Below are 23137 nucleotides of genomic sequence, written 5' to 3'. Positions count from 1 at the left end.
GTAGGAGAACATCTCTTCCACTTCTTCTGGCTAGGCTGCTGCCCAGTGCAAGCCTGCCCTCCCGCACACGGTTTGAAATGGGGGATTCATTTCCACACCAGCTTCCCTTCTGTAGCAACAATTCTTGCAGCCACATAACCAACCACGTTGCTGCTATTGCCTCCTCAGTCTCCATCCCTCACGGGTTTAGTTTTCTCGTCTCTCCCAAGATGTCATGGCACGTTTTGAGCAATCCCATGTCACTTCTCCCAGTGTGTCTCCAACTCAGCCACTATGCCACCCACAGTGCCTTTCACAGGGTGGCTCCCCGCAGACCTACCCCCACCTACAAGCTGGCCAGCAGCCGGCACAGCGCAACACCTCAGGTCCCCCTCCCAACAGCACAAAGTGTGCTGGCCACCCGTCCCCCCTGCGCCCGGTGCTCCGCAAGAGGGATAACTTGTCCCTGGAGCTGCCAGTGGCCGTTATGCACCCGGCCCGGCCCGGCCCGGCCTGACAGATAGACAGACTGACAGACTGACTGCAGTCTGGAATATTGTGTCCGGTTCTGGGCCTCTCAGCTCAAGAAGGACAGGGAACTGCTGGAGAGGGTCCAGCACAGGGCAACAAAGATGATTAAGGGAGTGAAGCATCTCCCTTATGAGGAAAGGCTGAGGGAGCTGGGGCTCTTTAGCTTGGAGAAGACTGAGGGGTGACTTTATTAATGTTTACAAATATATAAAGGGTGAGTGTCACGAGGATGGAGCCAGGCTCTTCTAGGTGACAACCAATGATAGGACAAGCGGAAATGGGTATAAACTGGAACACAGGAGGTTCAATTTAAATTTGAGAAAAAATTTCTCAGGGTAACAGAGCACTGAAACAGGCTGCCCAAGGGAGTTGTGGAGTCTCCTACTCTGGAGACATTCAAAACCTGCCTGGACGCCTTCCTGTGTAACCTCATCTAGGTGTTCCTGCTCCAGCAGGGGGATTGGACTAGATGATCTTTTGAGGTCCCTTCCAATCCCTAACATTCTGAGATTCTGTGACTCACTGCCCACCCGGGCCGCGCCGCAGCGCCAATGCCGCGTAACCGCCACCCCCACGCGCACCGCTGCGAGCCAGTGGCACGCGCTCAGCGCCCACCACGTGCAGGTTCAGAAGGGGGACGGGACGGGGCGCGGCCGCCGGAGTCTCCACCCACTCCACGGCAGGGGAAGGGGCGCATCATGTGAGCGGCGCGCCCGCACATGACGGCGATCACATGACCGGGGAAGTGGGCGGGCAGGAGTCACATGACGTACCGCTGGTCGCCGGCGCCGCCTGACGTCCCGGGGCAGCCGCGTCCGCCCGGCCCGGCCCATGGCACCCGCCGCCCCCCGCATGGCGCCGTCGCGGCTCCGCCACGCCGTGCTCGCCCCGCTCCTCCTCGTCCTCTTGTCGCTGCCCCTGCGGCCGGAGGGAGGCGGCGGGGTCGCTGCGGCCCTGAGCGACAGCTACCGGGACCTGTGCAGGTGGGCAAGCGGGGGGTGGCCAGTGGGACGGGACGGGCGACGGCTCGGGAAGGTCTTCCCGCCGGGAAGGGCTGTAGCCGGCGGGGTGCCGGGCGAGGCGGGTCTCCCGGTGCCCGTGCTTGGTCCTGCACTGCGTGGGGCCGTGTGTGAGCGAGCGGGAAATGCGGGGGCTCGGTGTGTGTGGGGGGCTGTCCCCGGGGCCACCCGAGAGGGTCTTTTGGTTGCCCCTTTCGGTGGGGGTCAGGCCGGGGAGCGCTGGGGGAAGCTGCGGCTGGGCGTGCAGGTATTCCGGGCACAAGAGCAAGCTCGGTCCGTGCCGAAGGCACCGCGGTACTGGTGTGTTAGTGAGGCTGCGGGAGCCGCTGCAGGGCGGACGCCGGGGGTGTCAGTTGGGGCGGGGAGCAGCCCCCGGTGGGACCTCGTCCCGTGGCTCTGTACTTGCAGGTGGGAAGGTGCGGAGACTTGCTCTGTTCAAGTCGCCTGCGGTCAGGGCTGCTGGTTTATGTCGCTGCATCCGTTCTAGCGTGAAAAAAAACAAACCAACCACATACTGTGATACTGTGAAAAAAACCCAAACCAAACTTAAAAGTGGTTTGAAAGTGGAGTCACTTGATAGTCGTCTTTTGACTAAGGGTATTGTCAGATTCCATTAAGTTACTTGCCGGGGAGTAAAGAAAGCTTTGAGAAATGAGATCTACCATGTGGAAATGGCACTATTCATAGTGTTTTGGTGTGTTCCTACTCTGAATTCAGCCATGAATTTATCCTGGGAGCAGCATCTTGCTAGTCTTCATTTCTTCGTTTATTAGCCAGAATATGCAGTGGCACTTACAGGAATACATTATCTCAATCAACGCTACTGGGCAGGCACTGATGTACACAGTAAATGTAGCGCTGAGAGCAGAGGCTGAGTCACTGGAGAGAATGGGGTCTCCGGAGAGAATCTGGGCTATGGTACTGCTAAATGATGAAACAGAGAAAAAGTAGGTTTGTTTGCAAGATTAACCCATGAGGGGGCAAAAATTGGTTTTGTCAGATGACCGCCCTAAGTGTAGAATTGAAACAGAAATGAGAAACTGTTTTTTGGTTGCTGGAGGGAATTTAACTCCTCTGACTCTAACGATTTTTGGAAAAAAAAAAACCCTCTACCCTGAATGACCTGACTCTCAAGTGGTTCCTATTCTGAGAATGGTGTTAAGTCCTATCAATGTCTGTCTTGGTTTTGTTGCATGTCTGTGGCTAGAGGCATATTTGGGAGTGCCATTGGGAGACCTGCAGTCTCTTTTTGGATGCAAATTACTGAAGCTAGTTTCCTTTTATTGCTGGCAAGTGAAAAAGAAGTTGCGAACAGATATCATAATTAGCACTTTTCCTTTTAAGATGGACTGCTTCAGAAATCTGCTCACTGTTGTGCCATGGGAAAAACTGCTTTGAAGGACTCATGCCTAATAATTTAGAATGGGTAAAGGATGAAACAAGAACTTGCAGTCTGGCAGGTGGGAAGACCCCATGGAGGTTGGTGGTGAAGTGTCATCTCAGGCACAGTTGCAGAAAAGATACCAAGTGAGGGATGATGCGTTTAGGTAATGCAAACACTTAAAGTACTGGCTGATGTTTCAGCCAAAAGATACAACATGGGTGTGCAGGGCTAGTTCCTGACCAACCTATTTTTGTACTGCCTTAAGATGAGGTTTTGATTTCTTTTACAACAGTTAAGAAAACTGTCCTGACTTTTGTGTGGCACAACAGGGCTGATGAAGCTGCAGTAGAAGCTCCAGTAGGATCTGTGTCTGGTGTGTGAATGACAGAAGGTGGGCAAGGAAAGAAAATGTTGGGGATTAGAAGAGGCACTGACTCTTCTTTAAGTAAGAGTAGATAGAGTGATACTCAGGTTAGGAAGGTGATCTTTAATGAGGAGGAAGGGTGTCAAAACTGTTTCGCGCAAGAACTGCGGCAAGGGGCCACTTAAAATTGAGCTAGTGGTTTTTATTGTTTGTTTCGTGTAGCCTTAGTGCTGATAAGCTTGGACAGCGTGGGGAAAGAAAAGCTTTAATTCTCTGAAACCTTGTCAAATGTCATGGCTTGTAGTGACTGATTTCATCATGCTTTCGCCTTTGTTCTTGTATGCTCTGATAGCTGACTGTGCTGTCGTGTGACTTGCAATTTGAGTTCTCTTTTTATCCTCTGTGTAGAGATGTCACCAGGACTGCTGCAGTATGAGCACCTGGGAAAGAATATAGGGAGCTGGTTGGATACAGGAAGTTAGTAGCCAGTTTGGTCTGTTTTGCTGTTATTTCCTCTTCCTCTTATCTTTCATGTGACGACACAGCAGAAACAAATTCTGTGAACTGTTCTTTAAATCCATCTGCTTTAAAAACAAAAGAAAACTTGACAGTTTGGCTTCACCTTCTATGTAACATTGGAGAAGTTGCTGTAAAACTTTCCTTCACTTCTGAAAAAAAGAAATGCAAGAAATGTTTATAGTTTTAATGAAGGGCAGCAAATACAAACTGCTTCCTCTATATGTTGTTTTGCCTGATGATCTACCCTGGATGAGAGATGATTTGGTGACAGATTTAATCTCCTGTGCAAAGATAGGAGTTAGTGCATAAATTCTGTAACTTTTAGACTTGTGAGTGAAGGAAAACTCCTTAAACTGCTGTACATCACAGGAGTGCTATTATGCAGAATTTCCAGTTTTGGGGTTGTAACTCAATTCTACTTTACATTTAATGTTATAGTTCTTAATAATGCAACTCCTACACTTTACGTACAGTACTGTTAATTCAGACACTGTCTTTTCAGTTTTTGTTGTGAAACTACAACTCTGCTCTTGTGTGCCACTGAAAGCCCTGGGTTTGGTGTTCAGCTTAGCCTTGGTGAAACAGTGAGTGCTGAGTACAGAGATGTGACCTTTAGGTGAACTTGCTCAGCTCTATTAAGTACTGTGACATATTTAAGTGGGAGATGTCATAAATAAGTAATTACTGGACTTATTTGCATATGAGCATGGTTGCTTCACATGTCTGGGAAGCTACCATTATAATGGCTTAAATATGATTTCTCAGCACATAAGCTTCCTATTGCTCTTGCGTACTTGAACTTCAAATTGCTATACCTTTTCTTATGCATTCTGTAACATGATGTAGTAGATGGAGTTTAGAGTATGGCATGAAAGACCAAATGTCTTTCAGATGGAGAAAGCTGAACAGCTTGTGGTGCAACTGTGAGGCTATGATGCATATGCAAGAAAACTTGCCTGAAGACAAGTACTGTGCATGATGGTTGGAAAAAGTGACAGGTAAGGTAGAGCAGCGCTAAGCATGAGTTGGGATGCATTGAAAAGCTCTTGTGGCAGTGATAGCTTTGTACTGTGTGCCATTCAATGTTTAATTTTCTGTGAGGAGAACTTGCTTTGATATAGAAACAAGTTTCTTTACCATAGATACTTGTGCTAAAATGTTGACCATGTGTAATTAATGGTCATTTCTATGGCAAGTAGTGGATCTGATGTGCTAGCTTCAGATTTGAAATGATCACACTGGAAATAATTCCTGGGCTTGTGTGTCTGCGATCATGCTGGTTGAACCTGCTTGTAAAGAGCTTCAGATACTGGTTTCAACTCTGTGATGTTTTCATGGGTGAGGAGCTGCTGAGCATGAAATTGTGTAGATGCATAATCATGTATTGATCAGCTCTCCAGCTCTGGTTATAGGTTGCCTCGTCTCTCTGTGCCGGGTTGTCCATGTAACACCCCTTCAGCAAAATGAGCCACTTGTGTGCGTTCAACAGAGAGCAAGCATGTGTTTCCTTGTTAACTGTTTTATAGCTGTTAGGAGCAGGGTGTGCTCCTCTTTCTAGTGGTCATCCTCTAGGTCAGAGTTGGGAACCAAAAACTTCAGTGTGGTTAGGAGAACAGTTGCAATGGTCTTGCTGGTGCTCTGTTGGCTTTGAAGTGGTTGAGTAGTGCTGAGACCTCAAAGTGGCTCTGGCATGGGGACGCACGTGCTGTGACAGTTGTTTACCATCTGCGCCTTGTCTGACTTCAATGCCTGGGCTACTGATCTGCAAGGTAAACTAGACTTGCTTTTCCCTTTCTCATTTTTTTCGATCAGCTACTGCTTTGCTTTGTCAAGAAAATGCAGAGCTCTCTTTTGATCTTACACCTTTCTGGAAAGTAGTTTGATTTTCTTTTTTATGCCTTCACTTGAGTGTCTTAAAAACAAAGCTAGGTAGCTGGAAAGGCTGACCTGCAAGGAAGGTTATTCAATATAACTTGCTTGGACCTTGCTTGCACAACTGCTTTCAGCAGTGGCCGGGGTTGGCACTGCCTTCAGAAGGGGATCCTGCCTGCTGCTGCCACTGGTGCACAGCCAGACACCACAGCCAGCCAGAGCGGGAACTGGCTGAGCTCAATCCTCTTTCTGCACACATGCACACACACCTGTTGTTTTTGCAGAGTTAATTTTGAGATAGGGCGGTCCCTGGGTTCAGCTTGTGTCTTGTGCTGGGGCCAGCAACTTGGAGGGGACAGAGAGGAGGAGAGCCTGCGTTTGGGGGTTGGTGAGGGGGTATGCTTCAGAGCTCTAACTGGGTTTATCTAGAAACAGGCATCATGTGATTTCAGCATAAATACTGGACAGTTTTCATCAAGGCAGATGCCAGGTTTGAGCCCAGCTCTTGAACTGCACCAGAAATGGCTGCTGGAATGATGGCATCTGCGAGGCAGCAGCTGTACTGAGCCCCCAGGACAGAGGGTGCATCCACCCCACCTCATCAGCAAAGCTGTTGCTTTTTAAAGCTGTTGGTGTAACAGCTCCCTAAACCAGATCAACTGCATTGAGTCCAGGATAGCTTAAGCCCTTCAAATGAGATAACTTTGGCAGGCCCTGGTGAGGGGGTAATTACATGAGGCATTGTGGCTGGTGGAGGTGAGTGCCAGGCTGGAGGAAGCCTGTCTGCCTGGCTCAGCTGTGGTCAGGATGGGCGATGTGATTGCTAACAGATTGTTTCCATTACGGGATGCAGTGGAGAGGTCAGCTTGTGTCTTATTGGAAAGTAGAGCACATGCAACTTGAAACTATTCCCAGGCACAGATTTACTGCCAGGAGTGTTGTGAGAGAAATAATTCTGGCTTTTACAGTGAAAGTGTGTTTTGCATATCTCTGGTGAGAACAGCTGCTTAGGCTGCATCCAGCCTGCTGTTACTCCCAATGAATAAATCCTGCCCTGCTCCTCCCACCCATTAAAAAAAAAAATCCCTTGAACTTCCTTGAAAGTAATACTACTCTGAAACTGCATTACATTTTCTTTTTTTTTTTTTTTTTTTTTTTTTTTTTTTTTTGCAGCACAGAAGGTGCGGTTTGGAGCATGATCAGGGGCCTGTAAAACGGTGGAGGGAAAGGCTGGCTTCAGTGACAGCTTTGCTTCTGTTCTGTCAGCTGCTCATCTTGTTTCTCTTTTGCTTCTGGCATGTGGGTGAACTGACTTGAAGATGTTGATTTTCTCTGTTTCATAACATGGAACTGGGAAAGCAAAACCCTTAATCTCTCAGAGTGATAATTCTGTTGTGTGAACAGCTTAGATTCTCGTTCAGTTCACAAACAGATTTTAACTTTCACATTCTTAAAAAAAAAAAATCCCACACTGAAGATCACTTTAGCTTGATCAAAAACTTCATGCTTCATGCCTTAGTGATGTATGTTACCTCTATGTTGTCTTCCAAAATCAGTCGAAAAAGAGTACTGGAGCCCTTGGGAATTTTTCAGTGTAGTGGTAACTTTCTGGGTCTTCATTGTGAAGAAATTGAACTTTGATTGAAGTGCATTTCCTTCTGGAGGTAAAACCAGCTTTAGTCTTAATCAAAAGCCAAAAACCTTATAGTCAGTAATTAAATGGAAAAGTATGTGATAACTTACTGCTGAATCTTTGATTAGAGATGGGATGCATTAAATTTGAGAGGAGTTATCATAGGATTTAAAATGTAAAGTAGCTGAACTGCTGTTTACCCTCCTTCACGTAAGGACTGGGCTTCCGAGTGGAACAAGAATGAGTTTTCCTCCTGTGGGATCTGGAGTATGGTAACATCAAGTGGTGAAACACCTATGAGCTAGAGATTAAGGCAGACAAACCTTGTGGCTGAAGCTTTTGGTCAACTTGTAATTTCTTGATAGCTGAGAGGAGGGAGTTGAGCTCCCTTGCTGGATTTGGTACTAATCTGGAGATGAAGACAAATGCTTCTATGAGTCAGACAGATGCATTAAACCCTGTATGAGTTGTAAATAATGGGAATACCTACTAAGTCACTGTGCTGTCCTCAGTTTTCTGATGTGATAACTCTGTATTAAATCCTACTGAAGTTGCCCCTTGTGACAGAGTGGAAGCTGAGGAATCTCTTGTGTTGCAAAAATCAACCCTGTACAGAGGATGCAGGCTGCTACCAGCATCAGAAGAGCTGTAGCTGAGCTAAGCTGACAGCAAATGTTTACTGAACTGTGCCTTTTTAATAGAGCTTGGGCAGAGCACTGTGCCAGCAAGCCAGGCTGCCCTAAGAGCTCCTGACTCCAGACAAGCTGACCTGGGCCTGCCTGGAGACTGGTGCTGTGGTGTCACATCTCGCTGCAGCCCGGTGCTGAGGGAAACGAGGCCTTGCTTTACCCCTGAACTACACTGTGCTTAGTTGCTTTCTTCTGTTGCTCTCATTTATTCCCCATTGTATTTAACCAGAGCTTCATGTTCCTTTACCAGTTTTTAGAGAGCTGAATTTCTGCTATGGCTGTAGCTAGCTGGTGTGTTCTTTCACTGAGTCTCTTGTGGATTACTCTGCTTGTTTTCATAGAGTGGTTTGGGTTGGAAGGGACCTTCAAAGGTCATCTAGTCCACCCCCGCATTGTGATGAACAGGGACATCTTCAACTGGATCAGATTGCTCAGAGCCTCATCCAGCCTAGACTTGAATGTTTCCAGGGTTGGGGCATCTACTACCTCTCTGGGCAACCTGTTCCAGTGTTTCACCACCCTCATCTTCTTAATGTCTAACCTGAATCTCCCCTCTTCTAGTTTAAAACCATTATCCCAGTTTTCCAGCTTTGGACACCACCCTTCAGAAACTGTCCTTTCAATATTGAGATATATATGTATCTAAAATGTATAAATGTGTAGCTAGGCCCTCATAAGCATTATTAGCATCTTGTAGTCTGAATGCTGTGAGAATCTCAACCCCCATTTTGACTCTGAAGCTAGGTGGCTCAGCTGCTGGCAGACAGGGTGAGACTGGCTGCTCTGTTCCTCTTAGACTTAGCACTTCTGCTGCAGTTATTGGGTATTGCTACAGTGCAGTAGTGTGCAGCCTGCCGAAGAGGTTTGAGAAATTTATCAGTCTCTCAAGGGAAAAGGCTCGCCACTTGTCATATGCCTAGTCAGAGGGGCCTTCACAGAGATTTGATGGGCAAGAATGGGCAGTTAGGTGTTCAAGAAAGGGGAAAATGGACCCTATATATGGTCCTTAGGTGGTTAAACCTGTTTTGTTATTGACCCCGACACAATAACAATTATTTCTGGTATTTACAGATATAGAACACAAATAAGAAACTTGAGTTAGTGGTGCTGTCTGCTTTATAACTTGGTTATTTCAGGGACTGACATCTGGATGATGGCAGTGCAGGCAATATGAATACCAAATGATGTGTGTTTTTCCTTTTCAGTTACACATGGGAAGCAATTGATGCAGACAAACAAGTGCTTTATAAAATAAACTTCTGTTTTGGTGTTGAAGAGTGTGGACGATCAAGTGCAGTCTGTGCATATGACATCAATAAGAAGACCTATCTGTCTGTAGGTAAGTAAACAAGAGTCCTTCCTTGTAAGTAGTTCAGAGTAGTCACGTTAATGGATGCACGGATGCAAACTTTGACGTGTTAGCAAAGACTTTTTTTGTCTCAGAACAATGTAAAACTTTATTCTGTCCTAGATTTACCAGGGAAATTTGGGTAAACCTGATCTGATTGCAGATAATCACTTCACAGGACAGTGAAACTTATCTTAAGGTCTAATTAACTGTAATCTAGTGTGAAACCATGCAAGACTATCTCAAGTAGAAATAAGTGCATCTACCCTGTGGTAGGCTATGCTCTGTGCACATTGTTGTTTGGAGCTCGATACTGAACACAGGATAAAATTTGAGTTAGAGCTCTAAACTATACCACAGCCTAGTGTGATGTAACATCAGCTCTTGGTTCAGAGTCAGGTTACTCTCTGTAATGCAGTCTTGGAGTATTGCTGTCTTTAAGTTGTTACACACAGAAAGGAAGTCAATTACATGTGGTCCTCTGTTGTCAGTTACACTTGTCTAATCTGGTGGCTGCTTCAGTAGTTCACAGATGTCCTTGGTATCCTGAGGAGTGATGAATTTCTGCATGCTGATCTAAATATGAAACTGGCCTATTTTTTATACGCATGCTTGCACCTTTTCATCAATCAGAAGCAGCTTGTGCTCTGAACAGTATTTCTGTGCTTATTTTCATGGATGCTTTTTATTTTCAAAGTTGCTTCTGTGCTTCAGCTAATGAAACAGTAATATATGAATACTGATAAAGAGGTTTTCTGGTAGTTGACTGTTACTTCTAATGGAATAAAGCAGTAGCTTTCTGAAGAGTTACATCTCTTCAGACTGCCTCGTAGTCCTGCAGATCTGAAGTCTGAATGCCTGCCAGTCTTGCTTTCCACTGACAGACAGCAGATATGAGAAGCTGTGAGTCTTCAGTAAAAGTGTTTGAGCTTGAAATGCTGGAAGATAGTGAGGAGAAAGATGATTCTTGCCTGTATGCAGACGCACAGCATCTAGTTAGCCTCCATTCTCCCCACCCTTATCCATTAAGTGTAGAGATACTTTGGTTTCAGGCTGTGGTCAGTCAGTGCTTTTCAAACAAATGACCAGTGTTGTGACCCAGGCTTGTAAAATCACCAGGCGCGTGAATAAAGGGTATATCTCAGTTCATGGCTGCACGTGGGTTTTTTTTATGTAGTGTGGTATATGCAAGCTCTGGAATTATCTGGGATGACTGGTTAGGTTGTATTTGAGTTCAGGCTGCAATTGCATGTAGTAGCATCTTCTGCTTTGAGGAAGATGACATCTCAGACAACTTGGTGTGTTTCATTCCTAAAATGGTACAGGAAGAATTTTATTTCCTGCTGATGTGTCTCAACTCATGCGGTTCACACATCAGTTGCCTGTGGATTACCAAAGGAAGCAGCATCTGGGCTCCTGTTCTAACTTGCTTTTTGAGTGAGACTGGAACGGAGTAGGTTGAATGAGCCTAAGGAAGCCTGTTTTCTCCAGGGAAGTGTGAGACCTAGAGGCTTCTGTAGGTTTTGTTCCACCTGTGGAAAGAAGAAGAGAGAACAGAGCTGGGTGATGACTGTGAGCAGTATCGAATATTCCACTGTATGCGAACCTTGAGTGTCTTACTGCCTGACTGCTACTAGATAGAAGAGGATTAGGCAACAATTGTAACTTGGTCTTGGTAGATGCTGTTTGAACCGGCTCTTGAGGGTTAAGCCACAAATCCTGTACAATTAAGATAGGTTTTTAACCATTTTGCAATAAATTGAGCAATCAAGGCAGTGCAGTTAACAAAATTCAATGTCAATGGTTTATTGGTCAAGTTGTCTCTTCTATTCTTGTTCATGGGTAGTCTGAGACTTATTAGTGATCCCTGCTATGCTTCATCATACTGCGTCGAGTTGCATTGGAGCTTCAGCACCATCACAATGAGTTGAGATTGTGCTAATAGGTTATCAAGCTTCTTTATGTTTAAAAAAACAAAAAACAAACAAACAAAACAAACCAAAAAACAAACAAAACCCCACTCTTAATGAGAAAAGAAGAATCTCTTTGATCCAAGTCTAGGCAGGTGTAGACTCCCAGTTTAGATTCCAGTTACTTAAAGCAGCTAAGCTGCATGCTTGTCTTCAAGCTATCAGGCTGATATGAGATTACTTGTATGCCAAAGCTGAGTGCAGCTGAATGGCTTTGATTTGGGGAAAGAAGGGCAATTTGCTGCCTGATAAACTTTGCTAAGTTGTAAGCTTTCTTCAAATATGGGCTTAATCAGATCTCTTCTTCATTCTTTCAGAAAAAAAAAAAAAATCACTGCAAACAATCTTTGCTTTTAAATATCAGCTATGCAAGGAGTGTCAGCTGTGGGGTTGGTTCTGTTTGTTGCTCCCGGCTTTGATGTGTGGTAAGGCCATGTGCTCTGTGACAGTAACCAGTCGGTGTCTGAGGGCAGGCCTGTGACTAACAGGAACTGCGTGTCAGTGAGGTGTACCAGGGCTGGTGCTGAGACCCCAAAGGCTTCTCCTAGAAAAAGCTCTTCAGCTTGATTGGTTGACCTTACAAGTTTTCAAGGTGTAGGCAAATGCTTAGTTCTTGAACATCAACGAGGATGGAAATGGTGTGGTACTTATTTAACTTAGTGTGACACCTGGTGACTTGTGTGCCATTTAGCTGGACTACTACTAAAATGAAAAGTGGAAATATTATTGTAACTGTGTTAAGCTGAGTGGTGAAACATGGGCATTGTCCAGCAGTGATAGAAGGACTGGACATGAAATGATAGCTCCCACCTAAATGCCTCCTCCTTCTGGACAACTGACTGGATGTCTTCCATTATTGCCTTTCTCCTGCCAAACAGCTGAACAGATGAAGGAGTGAATGAGCAAAAGATGTTGTAGATGGTGCCTTTGATACTGATTTAGCACAACTGCATAATGTCAAGTATCTGATGCTAATTTTTGTGAGCTATACTAGTGGATTTGTAGTGTGTTTCTTTGTGGGAGGGACAAGTCTCTAAAGTCAGGAAGAAATGTGAGTGATCATTAAAGAGGGAGCTTGATGTTACGGTAAAGGTAGGTGGTTGCAGTACTGGTGCTTTGGAAGGAAGCCCATGGGAAGCTGATGGTTCATGAGACTGCTTGTTCTGTGAGCAGGGATGAGTCATGTGCTAATTAAGAGATTCTTGCTAAAACTTCCAGCAAGTTCCCAAACTAGTTCTAAGCATGCAAGGGGGAAGAGAGCATGCAAATTGGCCCATAGTAAACAGGATGCGCTGGCCTAACTTGATTTTTCTTGATTATCACTTTAACTGAGGAAATTAGAGTCAGCCCACAAAGTGCCTTTAGCACAATGTGGCGTGTTCTTAGAACTGAGAGAAAACTAGTGATTACAGAGCATTGAAGTAAGTCCTCAGATGGTGCTGCCATAAGCTCTCTGCTAAATTTGGGCTTATAGCTGTTTACATTTATAACTGGAGAGTTTTTAATCATGTGTGCATATTGTTACTATACACAGCTTTTTCCTAGAAAGTTGTGGTGGTTTCCTTCATTCTGCTAATCTAGGGCAGAAAAGAGCACACTTTGCCAGCATCTTCTAAGACATGGTGTGATAAGTAGCACTCTTGCTTTCAAAGTAGTATGGAACTCTTAAGAGAGCTGCATGGTACCTTTACCAGCATCAGTGCTGGAAGTCTTAAAACCTGAAGATAGCCTTTTGATAAGAAGTGTGTCAAGAAATATAAACCACTGTTGGCCTCCAGGTGCCTGGAAGGTGGCTCTGAACTGCAGTGGTGGTGCCACACTTCACTGTTGCAGGTTCTTAACCTGGCACAAATTCTGCACACACATGTGTGTGTCTGTGCTGCCATTCTTCTGTGCTGGCATGTCTCTGCTCTTACCTTCCCTTGAGAAGGCAGAGGGTTATAGAGCAATGAGTAATACTTGTTGCCTTGGTTATACGGAGGATGCTGTGACTAGGTATGAGCATCTTAATGTGCGTTCCTGTAAGTGAGTGTGAGCATATGCAGCATGAACAGGAGAGCCCTGAGCTACTGAGGGGATGCTGTGTCGGTTGGCATCAAGTTTCCATGCTGATTGCCACTGTTTCTGCCTCACCTGCAAGTTCGGTGGCTGTAGTCACTTTCTTTCTGCTGCAGGCTAACAGAATATTTGTGAGGTTCTTGTACCCTCTTCCCGCCCAGTTTGTTTCTGCTGCTTTTGCTCACAAGACTATATTACTTGGGTGTAGTGTAGTTTTGCTTGCCTTGAGTGAGGAGATAACAGACTGGGCGAAGTTCCAGCAAGTGTGTTTTTAAGATGAAACAACATTTGGCCTAGGTGCAAAGCTCCTATCTGCTGTGATAACAGATTTGACTTGCTTTCTCCCTAGTGTAGACATCAACAAAAACAGAAAGGGGGAAGCTGATCAATACTAGCATTTTGTAGCAGTCTCTGTAGTTCAACCAAAACTCTTTGCAGAATTAAAATCTATCTATCAAAAATGCCAGAGGTAGCATGCTAGATCTAAAAGGGCTTGGTGTTTAATGCTAACCAAAATATGTTTGAACAGGGGTGGCCTGAGCTGGTGTTCATCATGACCTGAGATGTGTTCCACCTTTCCTGTCTGTTTTGGGTGCTGGGGAGGGATGTGCAGGGCTGCAGCACTGACCCCAGCCTTCATGCAGCATGTGAGCTGTGCTCAAGGGGATGGGAGATGCAGTGGGTCTGTGTTGGGTTTGTCTGCAGGCAGCACCAGTACAGTAGCTGTGCCCAGGCAATGGTGGCTTCTTCATTAAGTGAACTAGAGCTGCAATGTGTACACACAACCCAGAAAGCTAGGCGTGTCCTGGGCTGCAACAAAAGAAGGGTGACCAGCAGGTTGAAGGAGGTTATTCTTGTCTTCTACCCCACTGTTGTGACACCCCACCTGGAATACTGTGTCCAGCTCTGGGACTCCCAGTATAGGAAGAACATGGTCCTGTTGGAGAGAGTCCAGAGGAGGCCACCAAGATGATCAAAGGCATAGAGCACCTCTCCTATGAAGACAGGTTGAGAGATTTGGGATTGTTTAGCTTGGAGAAGAAAAGGCTCTGGGGAGACCTTATTGCAGCCTTTCAATGCTTAAAGGTGGCTTAATAGGGCCTGTAGCCATAGGACAAGGGGGAATGGTTTTAACTAAGGAAGGGTAGATTTGAACTAGATGTAAGGAAGAAATTTTTTACAATGAGGGTGGTGAAACACTGGCACAGATTGCCCAGAGAGGTGGTAGATGCTCCATCTCTGGAGATATTCAAGGCCAGGCTGGATGGGGCTTTGAGCAACCTGATCTAGTTGAAGATGTCCGTGCTCATTGCAGGGGGTTGTACTAGATGACCTTTACAGGTCCCTTCTGGGCGAAACCATTCTATGATTCTATGAAAGACTCTCTTATAGTATGGATGCTATTTGTATAAATGGCATAAAGGCTGAGAAGCTGATAAATAGAAGCTGGTGGGAGAAAGGAGTGAACTGTGGTACTGGAAACTAGTTGGTAACAGTTTTCTGATAGAATCCTTTAGCCCTTGTTCCTAAGGCAGTCACTAGTTTGTAGTGGCACCTGCTGTTTGGCTTTTTAAGATTCAAAGTGTTTGCTAAAAAACCTTTGAGAAAGTAGAAGAGTGATTAGAGATGTCAAGCACTATCTTAATTTGGGTCCAGTCTTCCAAACTGCAAGAACTGCACAGCTGTACTCTGCTCAAAGATTGGCGGAGACTGTCTGTTGAGCTTCTGTGAAGGTGCTGTATTATGATAACCTCTCTTGTGTGTTTTTGTTATTTTTAATCCTAGGTGACATAGGCTTGCAAAAAGTTTCTAAAACTATTCTGGAGCTCAACACTACACGTAAATGCTTGCAGCAAGGCAGTCAACACCAAATTCAAAGCAACATTAACTTCCTGTGTGGGAAAACACTGGTAAGTCTAAATCTTGTGTTCTTATCTTCAGTGGAAATGGCATGTACCTCCAACTTGCTTTTTAAGGAGACTTGCTGTACTTGATGTACTAATTACTGAGCTTCATAGCTTAAGAAAGAGCCGGTTATGTTTTAGTACCAAGTTAAGGTGGCTTTCAAAATTCATTTCTGGTAGAAAATAATTGCAGATCTGCAGCTTAGCTCTGATCATGGGCTCTTCTGGGTCTTTTATGTTTTTACAGGGATTGCACTGTAGTATTATAGTAGTGTAATATGGAGGAATGAGTCAACAGTGTACAGGGTGCTGTAACAATGAGAGCTATTGTTTAAATGTTGGCTGTGCCCAAGCTGTGGACACAGTGCAGCTGTTTAGTAGAACAGCAGTGAAGAAAATGCCTGACTTCTGTTATGGGTCAGCGTACCTGACAACAGTAAGTGTTAGGCTTTGTCTGCACATAGTTGAACTAACAGTGCTTACAGCTGGGCTTCTGGGAGAGTAGTTGTTCTTGAGAATCTGCATGAAGTGTGAATGGAGATCCCTAAAAAGTTCCTATGGGGGTGTGTGTCTGCACTTTACCTCCACGTGCTTTTGGAGTCACACTTTCCACACACTTAACTGATGCCACAGCTTGGTATTCTGTACAGACTGTGATCAGTTTATGTATCTATGTATCAGACATAAACACTTACTAGTGCCACTGTTGGCACTGGTGATGCTGTTGCACACCCAGTCTTGGAAATCCAGGCAATTCAAACTGAATGCCAGTGCGGCAGCGAGTTAAATGCTTCCTGTTCAGTTTCAGTAGATGACTCTTTAAATTTAAAATTATTGCGCAACTCCCTCTGTAACACCAGATCATAATGATCTTTGAATTTCTACTTAGCATACTTCTGACACCTGTTCTTCATGTGACCTAGGATTTTGTAATAGTGTCTGGAACAACTTGTTTCTAACACTTATGGCAGAGTTAAACATGGCAGGAATCAGTTTAAGTAGGCTAAAGTGCTTCTAACTGACAGGATGGAGGGAGAATGGAAAAATCTGATTGTTGCCTTTCTCTAAGCAGAGACATTCAGTTGAGCGTCCAGCCCTGAATCATGGTATCTTGAAATAGATACAAATGTGTATAACATGAGCCTACAAAACAAGTAACTGAGATCAGAGATATTCTATCTGTGTAGCAGAAGAGATTGCTCATCAGTTTTCTTTGCAGAATAAAAATGAGGGAACTGGTAAACCATGCATTGCCTTGCTGTTCACCTATTTATATGCATTTGTATTGGTGTTTTCCATTCTAGTAACTAGATGTGACTGGTGCTTCTGCCAATATCAATTGGCATAGTGAGCACTTCTAAAAGATGTAGTACAGTTACTGCATATTAGGGCTGACACATGTTAATTTGAGAATCGGTGCATATGCAGACTGAGAAGGATTTGGCACCTTGTATCTTCCGGAGTTTAACAACAAAGCTGTTGAATAACAAACTTGCTTTTAACAAGGGCTCTTAAGAAACTGCATGCCCTTGTTCTGTGACATACTGTATTCTTTTTTTCTTAATCTCTTGAATAACAGAAGAAACTTCTTGCTGTCTACAGATGTAAAATAAAACTGAAGTATGTTCTTCAAACGATTTTTTTTTTCCGTTAAATAGGGTACCCCTGAATTTGTAACAGCAACAGAGTGTGTGCACTATTTTGAATGGAGGACTTTTGTGGCCTGCAAGAAAGATTTATTTAAACCTGCGAAAGAGGTAATGTATGTACTATCCATGCAGAAGTTACTCTTCAAACATCTGACAGTTCTGCTCAAACTGCTTGCCCCCACCCCAAATGAATTCCAACAACCTCTATAAACCTAACTTTTTAATAGACATATAAGGCATCTGTTGGAAGTTGATGGAGCTGAGAATTTTAAATAACTCACCAACATTTTTTGTGATCTGGATGGTTGCTTGTAGTAAAGCTCACCTTAAAAGCTAGAGCAGAACAGGCTAACTCTGGATGCCTCAGTTAACGTGTCTAGCTTTAAGTATTTGAGCTTCCAGAAGGAAAAACCTTTTCCGCTTATTAACTTGGCTTTATATGTGCCTATTGATAACTTCTCCCTAATTGTGTAGCATAGATTGCATGTAACTTTTTGCTGTTGTTCTAGGTCCCTTGTTATGTGTTTGATGAAGATTTGAAGAAACATGACCTGAATCCTCTCATTCAAGTTTCAGGACACTACTTGGTGGATGATTCTGATGATGATTCCTTGTTCATAAACATCTGCAGAGACTTAGGTGTGAACACTTGCTTGTGTCGTGTCGGTGTATGGACTTCTAGTAGCTTGATTCTTTTCCAATGCCTCAGTTGAGGTTTTCCTATTACCAAAGATGGGTATTTTAGGATTTGCATTGTTGTTTCAAGCTACTTTTGATGATTTGAGGACTGGTTTCTGTGAAGCCAAGTCTTACTCTCCAACTATTGAGGTGTTCAGAGATATACCCCTTCTGGACAGGTGGGTGCTGTTAGAAAAGTCAACTTAAACTGGGCTGAGTGGAAGAGCTCGGCTTGTCTTGTAGCTGCTTCTGTTTGCTGCCAAATAGGACCAAGATGGTTCATAGCACTTCATGTGCTCTAAATTTATTACTTTGGGCTCCAGTTCAGGCTGTTACTTGGTTCCAAGTGAATGACCTTAGATGCATCTAAAATAGAGTTTAGGTACTTGGGTAGGTAGTGATGCATAGCTAGCACTTTCGTGTCAGTTGGGAGCTATATATGTAAGGAATTAAACCAGCAAAATCACTCACTTGGAACTTGCTGAAAAGGCTGCTTTAGCTCTATACTCCCACTGTGTTTTTTTTACTCTGCCATTAAATATGTATTTTGTTCCCCTACTAAGGGTTTAATACGTCTAGGTTTAGTGGCAGGTCTATTCTTTTAAAAATCCTACTAGTCTGAAACTTTTTGCTGACAGCTTTGAATAAGATGGTTTACAAGAAACGAAGAAGGGGGAAAAAACCTTCCCTGTGAGGAGAGGTTACCCATTACTTCATATCATTTTGGTGTTGTGGAAAAAAAAAAACCCACACTTCTAGAAGTTCTTAAACCTCTACGTACCCTGCAGCTGTATTAGCAACAGGTAACTAGCTGCAGCTACTTTGGCAGGAAGGATGAATCTGCTGTCCAAAACTGGGGCATCATGAGCTATCACTAAGCACTTCAGGTTTTGTCTTGTCAGTTCCACATTTTCATGTAACCCGTTTTAAAGGTATTTTTAGAAAAGGATAAAGCAATGAATGGTAAGTGAGCCCACAGATAAAATGACAAAATGCTTCAGGTAGAGCAGAGATTAGAAACCAAGTCCTGTCTTCTATTTTGTACATTCTATAACAGGAAGTTCAAGTATAGAGACCATAAACTGCCCAGCTGGCAGTGCTGCTTGCTTGATACATGAAGGTCACGTGTATGATGTTGGCCATCCACAGGAAAAGCTGAAACTTCATGACAAAGACAGGTATGTAATTTTTGCGGTGATACTTCTGTGAACACTTCTCAGTCACCTGGGCTGGAAAAAGCAATCTTGGTTAAAGGTGTGTCTTCTAAAACATAACATCAATACCACTTCAATTCTGAAGCATTGGCGAAAAAAATTCTTCACATACTGGCAAGGCAGAGTCTTTTTCAGGCATCCTGTCATAGTGCCGTAACAGATCGAATTTTCTTCTTCATTGTGAGAGATTCCTTTGCACAGAATTGCAAAACTCTCAGAAGTGAGGGATGATGGCTGCTCTCTGCCCACAAGCAGAAGAGTGAGGTTTGACCATGTCTGCCTACTGTCTAAGGACCCACAGAGTAAATGCACTTGGCTCTCTGTGGGTTTAGGCACTGTATTTGGCTCACTCTACTGCCCAGGAGTACATCAAAAGTAGAGAATAGAGCCAGATGTTACCCTTCTGTATTTTTGCATTAATGAGTTCTTAATAGAAGAAATAGATAAGCAGTGCAAGGCTTATTGTTTCTGGTGGTGACAGAGCTAGGATGAGGGGAGACTGTTTCCTTGATGCTACCTCTGTTCTGTTTGCTGCTGCCTTTTGTGCTGAAAGCATAGCTTGAAAGAAAACAAGCAAACAAAAGACTAAAACAAAACCCACCAAACCCCCATCCAAACCCCCATCCAAACAACCCAGTGTGGCTCAGGGGACTTAACATACTGATCTTTCTGAGCTTCAGGTCACATGAGCCTGCAATTGTACCCTGTTGACTTCTGCAGTACTCCTTCTATCTCCTGCAAGCTGAAGAAAACAAACAAAATAAACCAGGTTAATAACAGGGAGGCCAAAGGTTCTGGCCTATCAGTGATAAGGCTGATGGGTTTGTTTTAGTTTACAAGGGCAGTTGTTAGTCCTCCTTTGCAAGGCTTTTCCCCCAGCATGAAACAAGTGACTGCAGTCTCCTGTACCAAGGCAGAAGCTTGCATCTGGGGAAACACAAGGTTGTTCTTACATTAAAGTGCAACTAGTACTCTATAGAAGTGCTTGGCAGGAAAGTTTATCTTATCCCTGCTAGGACTGAAGAGCTCTTAATTGCTTGGAAAAAAAATAATTTTACGTGCTCAATCAGACCAGGGTGGCCTGAGAGGCGAGTGAGATAATTGTATATCTGTGTCCTATGGTGTTGAGAGGCCGGTCAGAGGTGTGGCTGACCTGAAGCCAGACCATCACCCTTCTGTGAGCTATTGTCTTCTGCCTCTTAGACTGCAAAGAACAGTAATGCTTAGTTGGGAAGTTGTTGATCTCCTTGTTCTCTCATCCAAGTCATCTTGCTGTTTGTTACTCCATGTCAGATAGTTGCTGTGTTTCATTCTCCTGCTCCTGTCTTGTCTGATCTGTCCCAGTTGCCTTGCTTCTGTCCATTTGCTAATTAATTCTGGAGTCAGAGTGGAAAGAGATTGTACGTACAGAGGTTGTAGAGTCTAGAAGTATTGTGAAACATGAGGAGTTACTACGTCCCAAAGTTACAAGTGTTTGTCACATCTGCTTTCCAGCAGTTTATGAGCAAAGCTGAAAGTGTTCTTGTGGCTATCAGCCAAATTCTTTCTACAAATACAGGTTGCAAGGCATTGAGCATAGTCTGAACTGGGGTGCAAAAGGATGCTGTTTTAAGTAATTTTTCTGGGGCTGTTTTTATTTTCGTTAACTGTAAGAATAAGGAAATAAAGACCTCCATAAAAGTCACTTTCATGAGCAGGGCTACTTAGGTATATTCTGCCTGGGTATCTAACAAGCAGTGGATGTTCTTTTAAGAACATACTTTTTCTGTACAGTGCACAGTGTCTTAATTGTATTTTTGGTTTGCCATCTTCTGTTTCTAGGCTGGTATTGAGTTATGAGAAAATATATAGTGATGAAGAAAAGCCGGACTTCTGCCTAGGCCATAACCCAGCAGTGACGATCACTTTTGTTTGCCCATCAAAGAGGGGAGAAGAGGTAACTTTGCTGTTTTAGTTTGTGTTAAATGCTTGATCTTTAACTTTTGTGCGTATTGTCTTTTATTCAGGGCTGAAGAGAACAGAAATGCTAGTTGTTTGCAGCTTGTGAAGAGTGTGAGGTCCTAAATAGACTCTTCAAAAAGCCCTTCTAGAACTTAAGAAATAAACTAGAACTTGAATAAAATTTCCCCAGGGGTGTGTTCTTTCTTGTCTTCATGAATTTGGTTGCCCTTTTCTGGGTTCAAAGCTTTTATCTGATAATAGGATGGAGTTAGTATAGTGTTAATCCTTAGTGTAGAGCATTGCTTGCTAATGAGCACTTTTCCATCATCAGTCAGGCTGAGCATGCTTGTAGCTCTTGTCTGTAACTTGTTTCTTTAGTAATCTAGCCTTCCTCAGGAAAAACATAGCTAGCAAGTGTCCTTGCATGGCAGAATTCTATCACTACTAAGCAGGCTCCAGAACTCCTTTTAACTTTAAGGACACAGTTCTAGCCTAGCTTCAGTGCAGTATGATGATCACTTTGTGATGCTGGGTAATCTCAGCAACCCACACTCCTTGAATTGAGCCAGAGTGGCTATTGCTCATGCTCTGCTATTTTGTATTGTAATGCTTTTGGTTGCAGGTTGGTGAAAAAAGGGACTCTTATCTGGCCAATCTTTGGTTTAATGTTGTGTCCGTCATCTGACCTACATGGGTACCTTACTTCACTCTTATTGCTGCAGAAACAAACCATAGGCCTTTCTCTGCTGTTGCTTTGTACTTCCTCACAGCAGTGATGCACACTTGTAGTATGAGTAGTATTGCTAATGTTACTTATGCCTATAATTTATCTGATACTTACCTGTGTATCTGCCTGTTGTTGTAGTGGGTGGCAGAAATACAGATTTACGAAACAAAGTGAATTTCCAAATATTTTTACCTTGAAGTGTGCAAAACCACAACTACCTCTTCTCCCAGAGGTATGAAAATGTTTCACTACAGAAAACACATCTGACAGAAGTGTTGGCTGAGGAATTCTTTCAATCTTGATTTAATCTGAGGGACTCAAGGTTGCTAAAACACTCGTTCTAAAGAGAATGCTTTGCCTTCAGAGAACACTTGATCTCTGCTCCCCTCTTTGAGTATTCCTCTGCGGCAAACAGAATTCAAGCTCTGCTTAGCGGTTTGGGCTCACATATCTCATCACGTTAAGGAAAAGTGGTTTTTAAAGTACTGTTATTTCAGCTGTCCTTCTGCTAATGCCTGATACTTCACATCTATTTAGGCTTCTAATAGTTTGCCACATGGTTAAGAAAAGTTGTTTTATTTCTTCTCAACGCCTACTTCTGAGATACAAGAAACAATGTTTGACCCTCTTAAGTACTTTACAGGTGAAGTTAGTCATTACTCACCCTCAAGGAATGTGATATTGTTGCTTTAAATATCGTATTTCAAATAAGTGTCTACTTGTAATTTAAATTCTGTTCACTTCTGTATCAGAGTGCAGGTCCCAAACTCACAGCAAAAACAAATTGCCGATATGAAATTGAGTGGGTTACTGAGTATGCCTGTCACAGGGATTACCTGGAGAGTAAGAGCTGTCTTCTGACTAGTGAGCAACATGATATCTCCATTGATTTAAGACCACTTACTCAGTTGCCAGGTAAGCTCACTATTTTGCTTTTGTATGTAGCGTTACCGGCCAGTTTTCCAGTTCCGTGTTTGGAGAGAGGAAAAATATTCTCTGTATTTATCTGGATTTTTACATCTGTTCTGCTGTGTGTTAGAACACTTTTCCTTTTGTTATGCATCCAGATTATGTCACGCCATACTTAGCCAAAGATGACAAAGAGGAATATTACTATTACTTGAATATATGTGGGAAAACCACTGCAGGTAACTGCAAGGATGACACAGGATACACTTCATCTTGCCAAGTAAAATCTTCAAATAACCAGCAAAAAGTGGCAGGAAGATTTGAGAACCAAACCCTAAGGTGTGTAAAGGCTCTTGTTTCTTGCTTTTTTGTCACTTAAGCAATACTTGATACAAAATACAAGTATTTTTGCTCAGTTCTTTGTAGAAAAACTAACAGTATACAAGGATAGCATTAGTGAATGAAGGAGCAGATGAGATTGGTAGAGGCCATTGCCTAGACAGGGAATAAACTTTCACTGATATTATTGTCAGAATTGCAGATTGTGCTCTGCTGCCTCGTGCCCTTGAGTTTTGCATGTAAAGTGGTAGCAGGATCAGATTTTTAGGAGCTGTTCTCAAGGAGAGATCACCTCTGCTTTCTTTGCAAAAGCATGCATCAATCGTATCCAAGACTCCAAGACTGTTGAGGTCTGGGATTTAGTGATTTTTTTTATTTTTTATTTTATTTTATATTTTTTTTTTAAGTTC

General features: G+C 43.6%; 1 protein-coding gene across 1 annotated transcript in view; it reads left to right on the top strand.

Moving 5' to 3' along the window:
- Positions 1-1274: 1274 nt before the first annotated feature.
- IGF2R (insulin like growth factor 2 receptor) overlaps positions 1275-23137 on the top strand; it is a gene marked incomplete at its 5' end in the record, with an annotated part of 58638 nt that continues 36775 nt past the window's right edge. Inside the window, 10 exon segments of the mRNA XM_082049867.1 lie at positions 1275-1342; positions 1344-1493; positions 9196-9329; positions 15152-15276; positions 16929-17027; positions 17429-17558; positions 18655-18775; positions 20633-20747; positions 22232-22394; positions 22547-22727. Coding sequence (XP_081905993.1) covers positions 1275-1342; positions 1344-1493; positions 9196-9329; positions 15152-15276; positions 16929-17027; positions 17429-17558; positions 18655-18775; positions 20633-20747; positions 22232-22394; positions 22547-22727 — 1286 coding nt within the window.

The sequence above is a fragment of the Streptopelia decaocto genome (assembly GCF_964273445.1).
Source record: "Streptopelia decaocto genome assembly, chromosome: 3".
Lineage (NCBI taxonomy): Eukaryota > Metazoa > Chordata > Aves > Columbiformes > Columbidae > Streptopelia > Streptopelia decaocto.
This window is presented reverse-complemented; position numbering and strand designations above follow the sequence as displayed.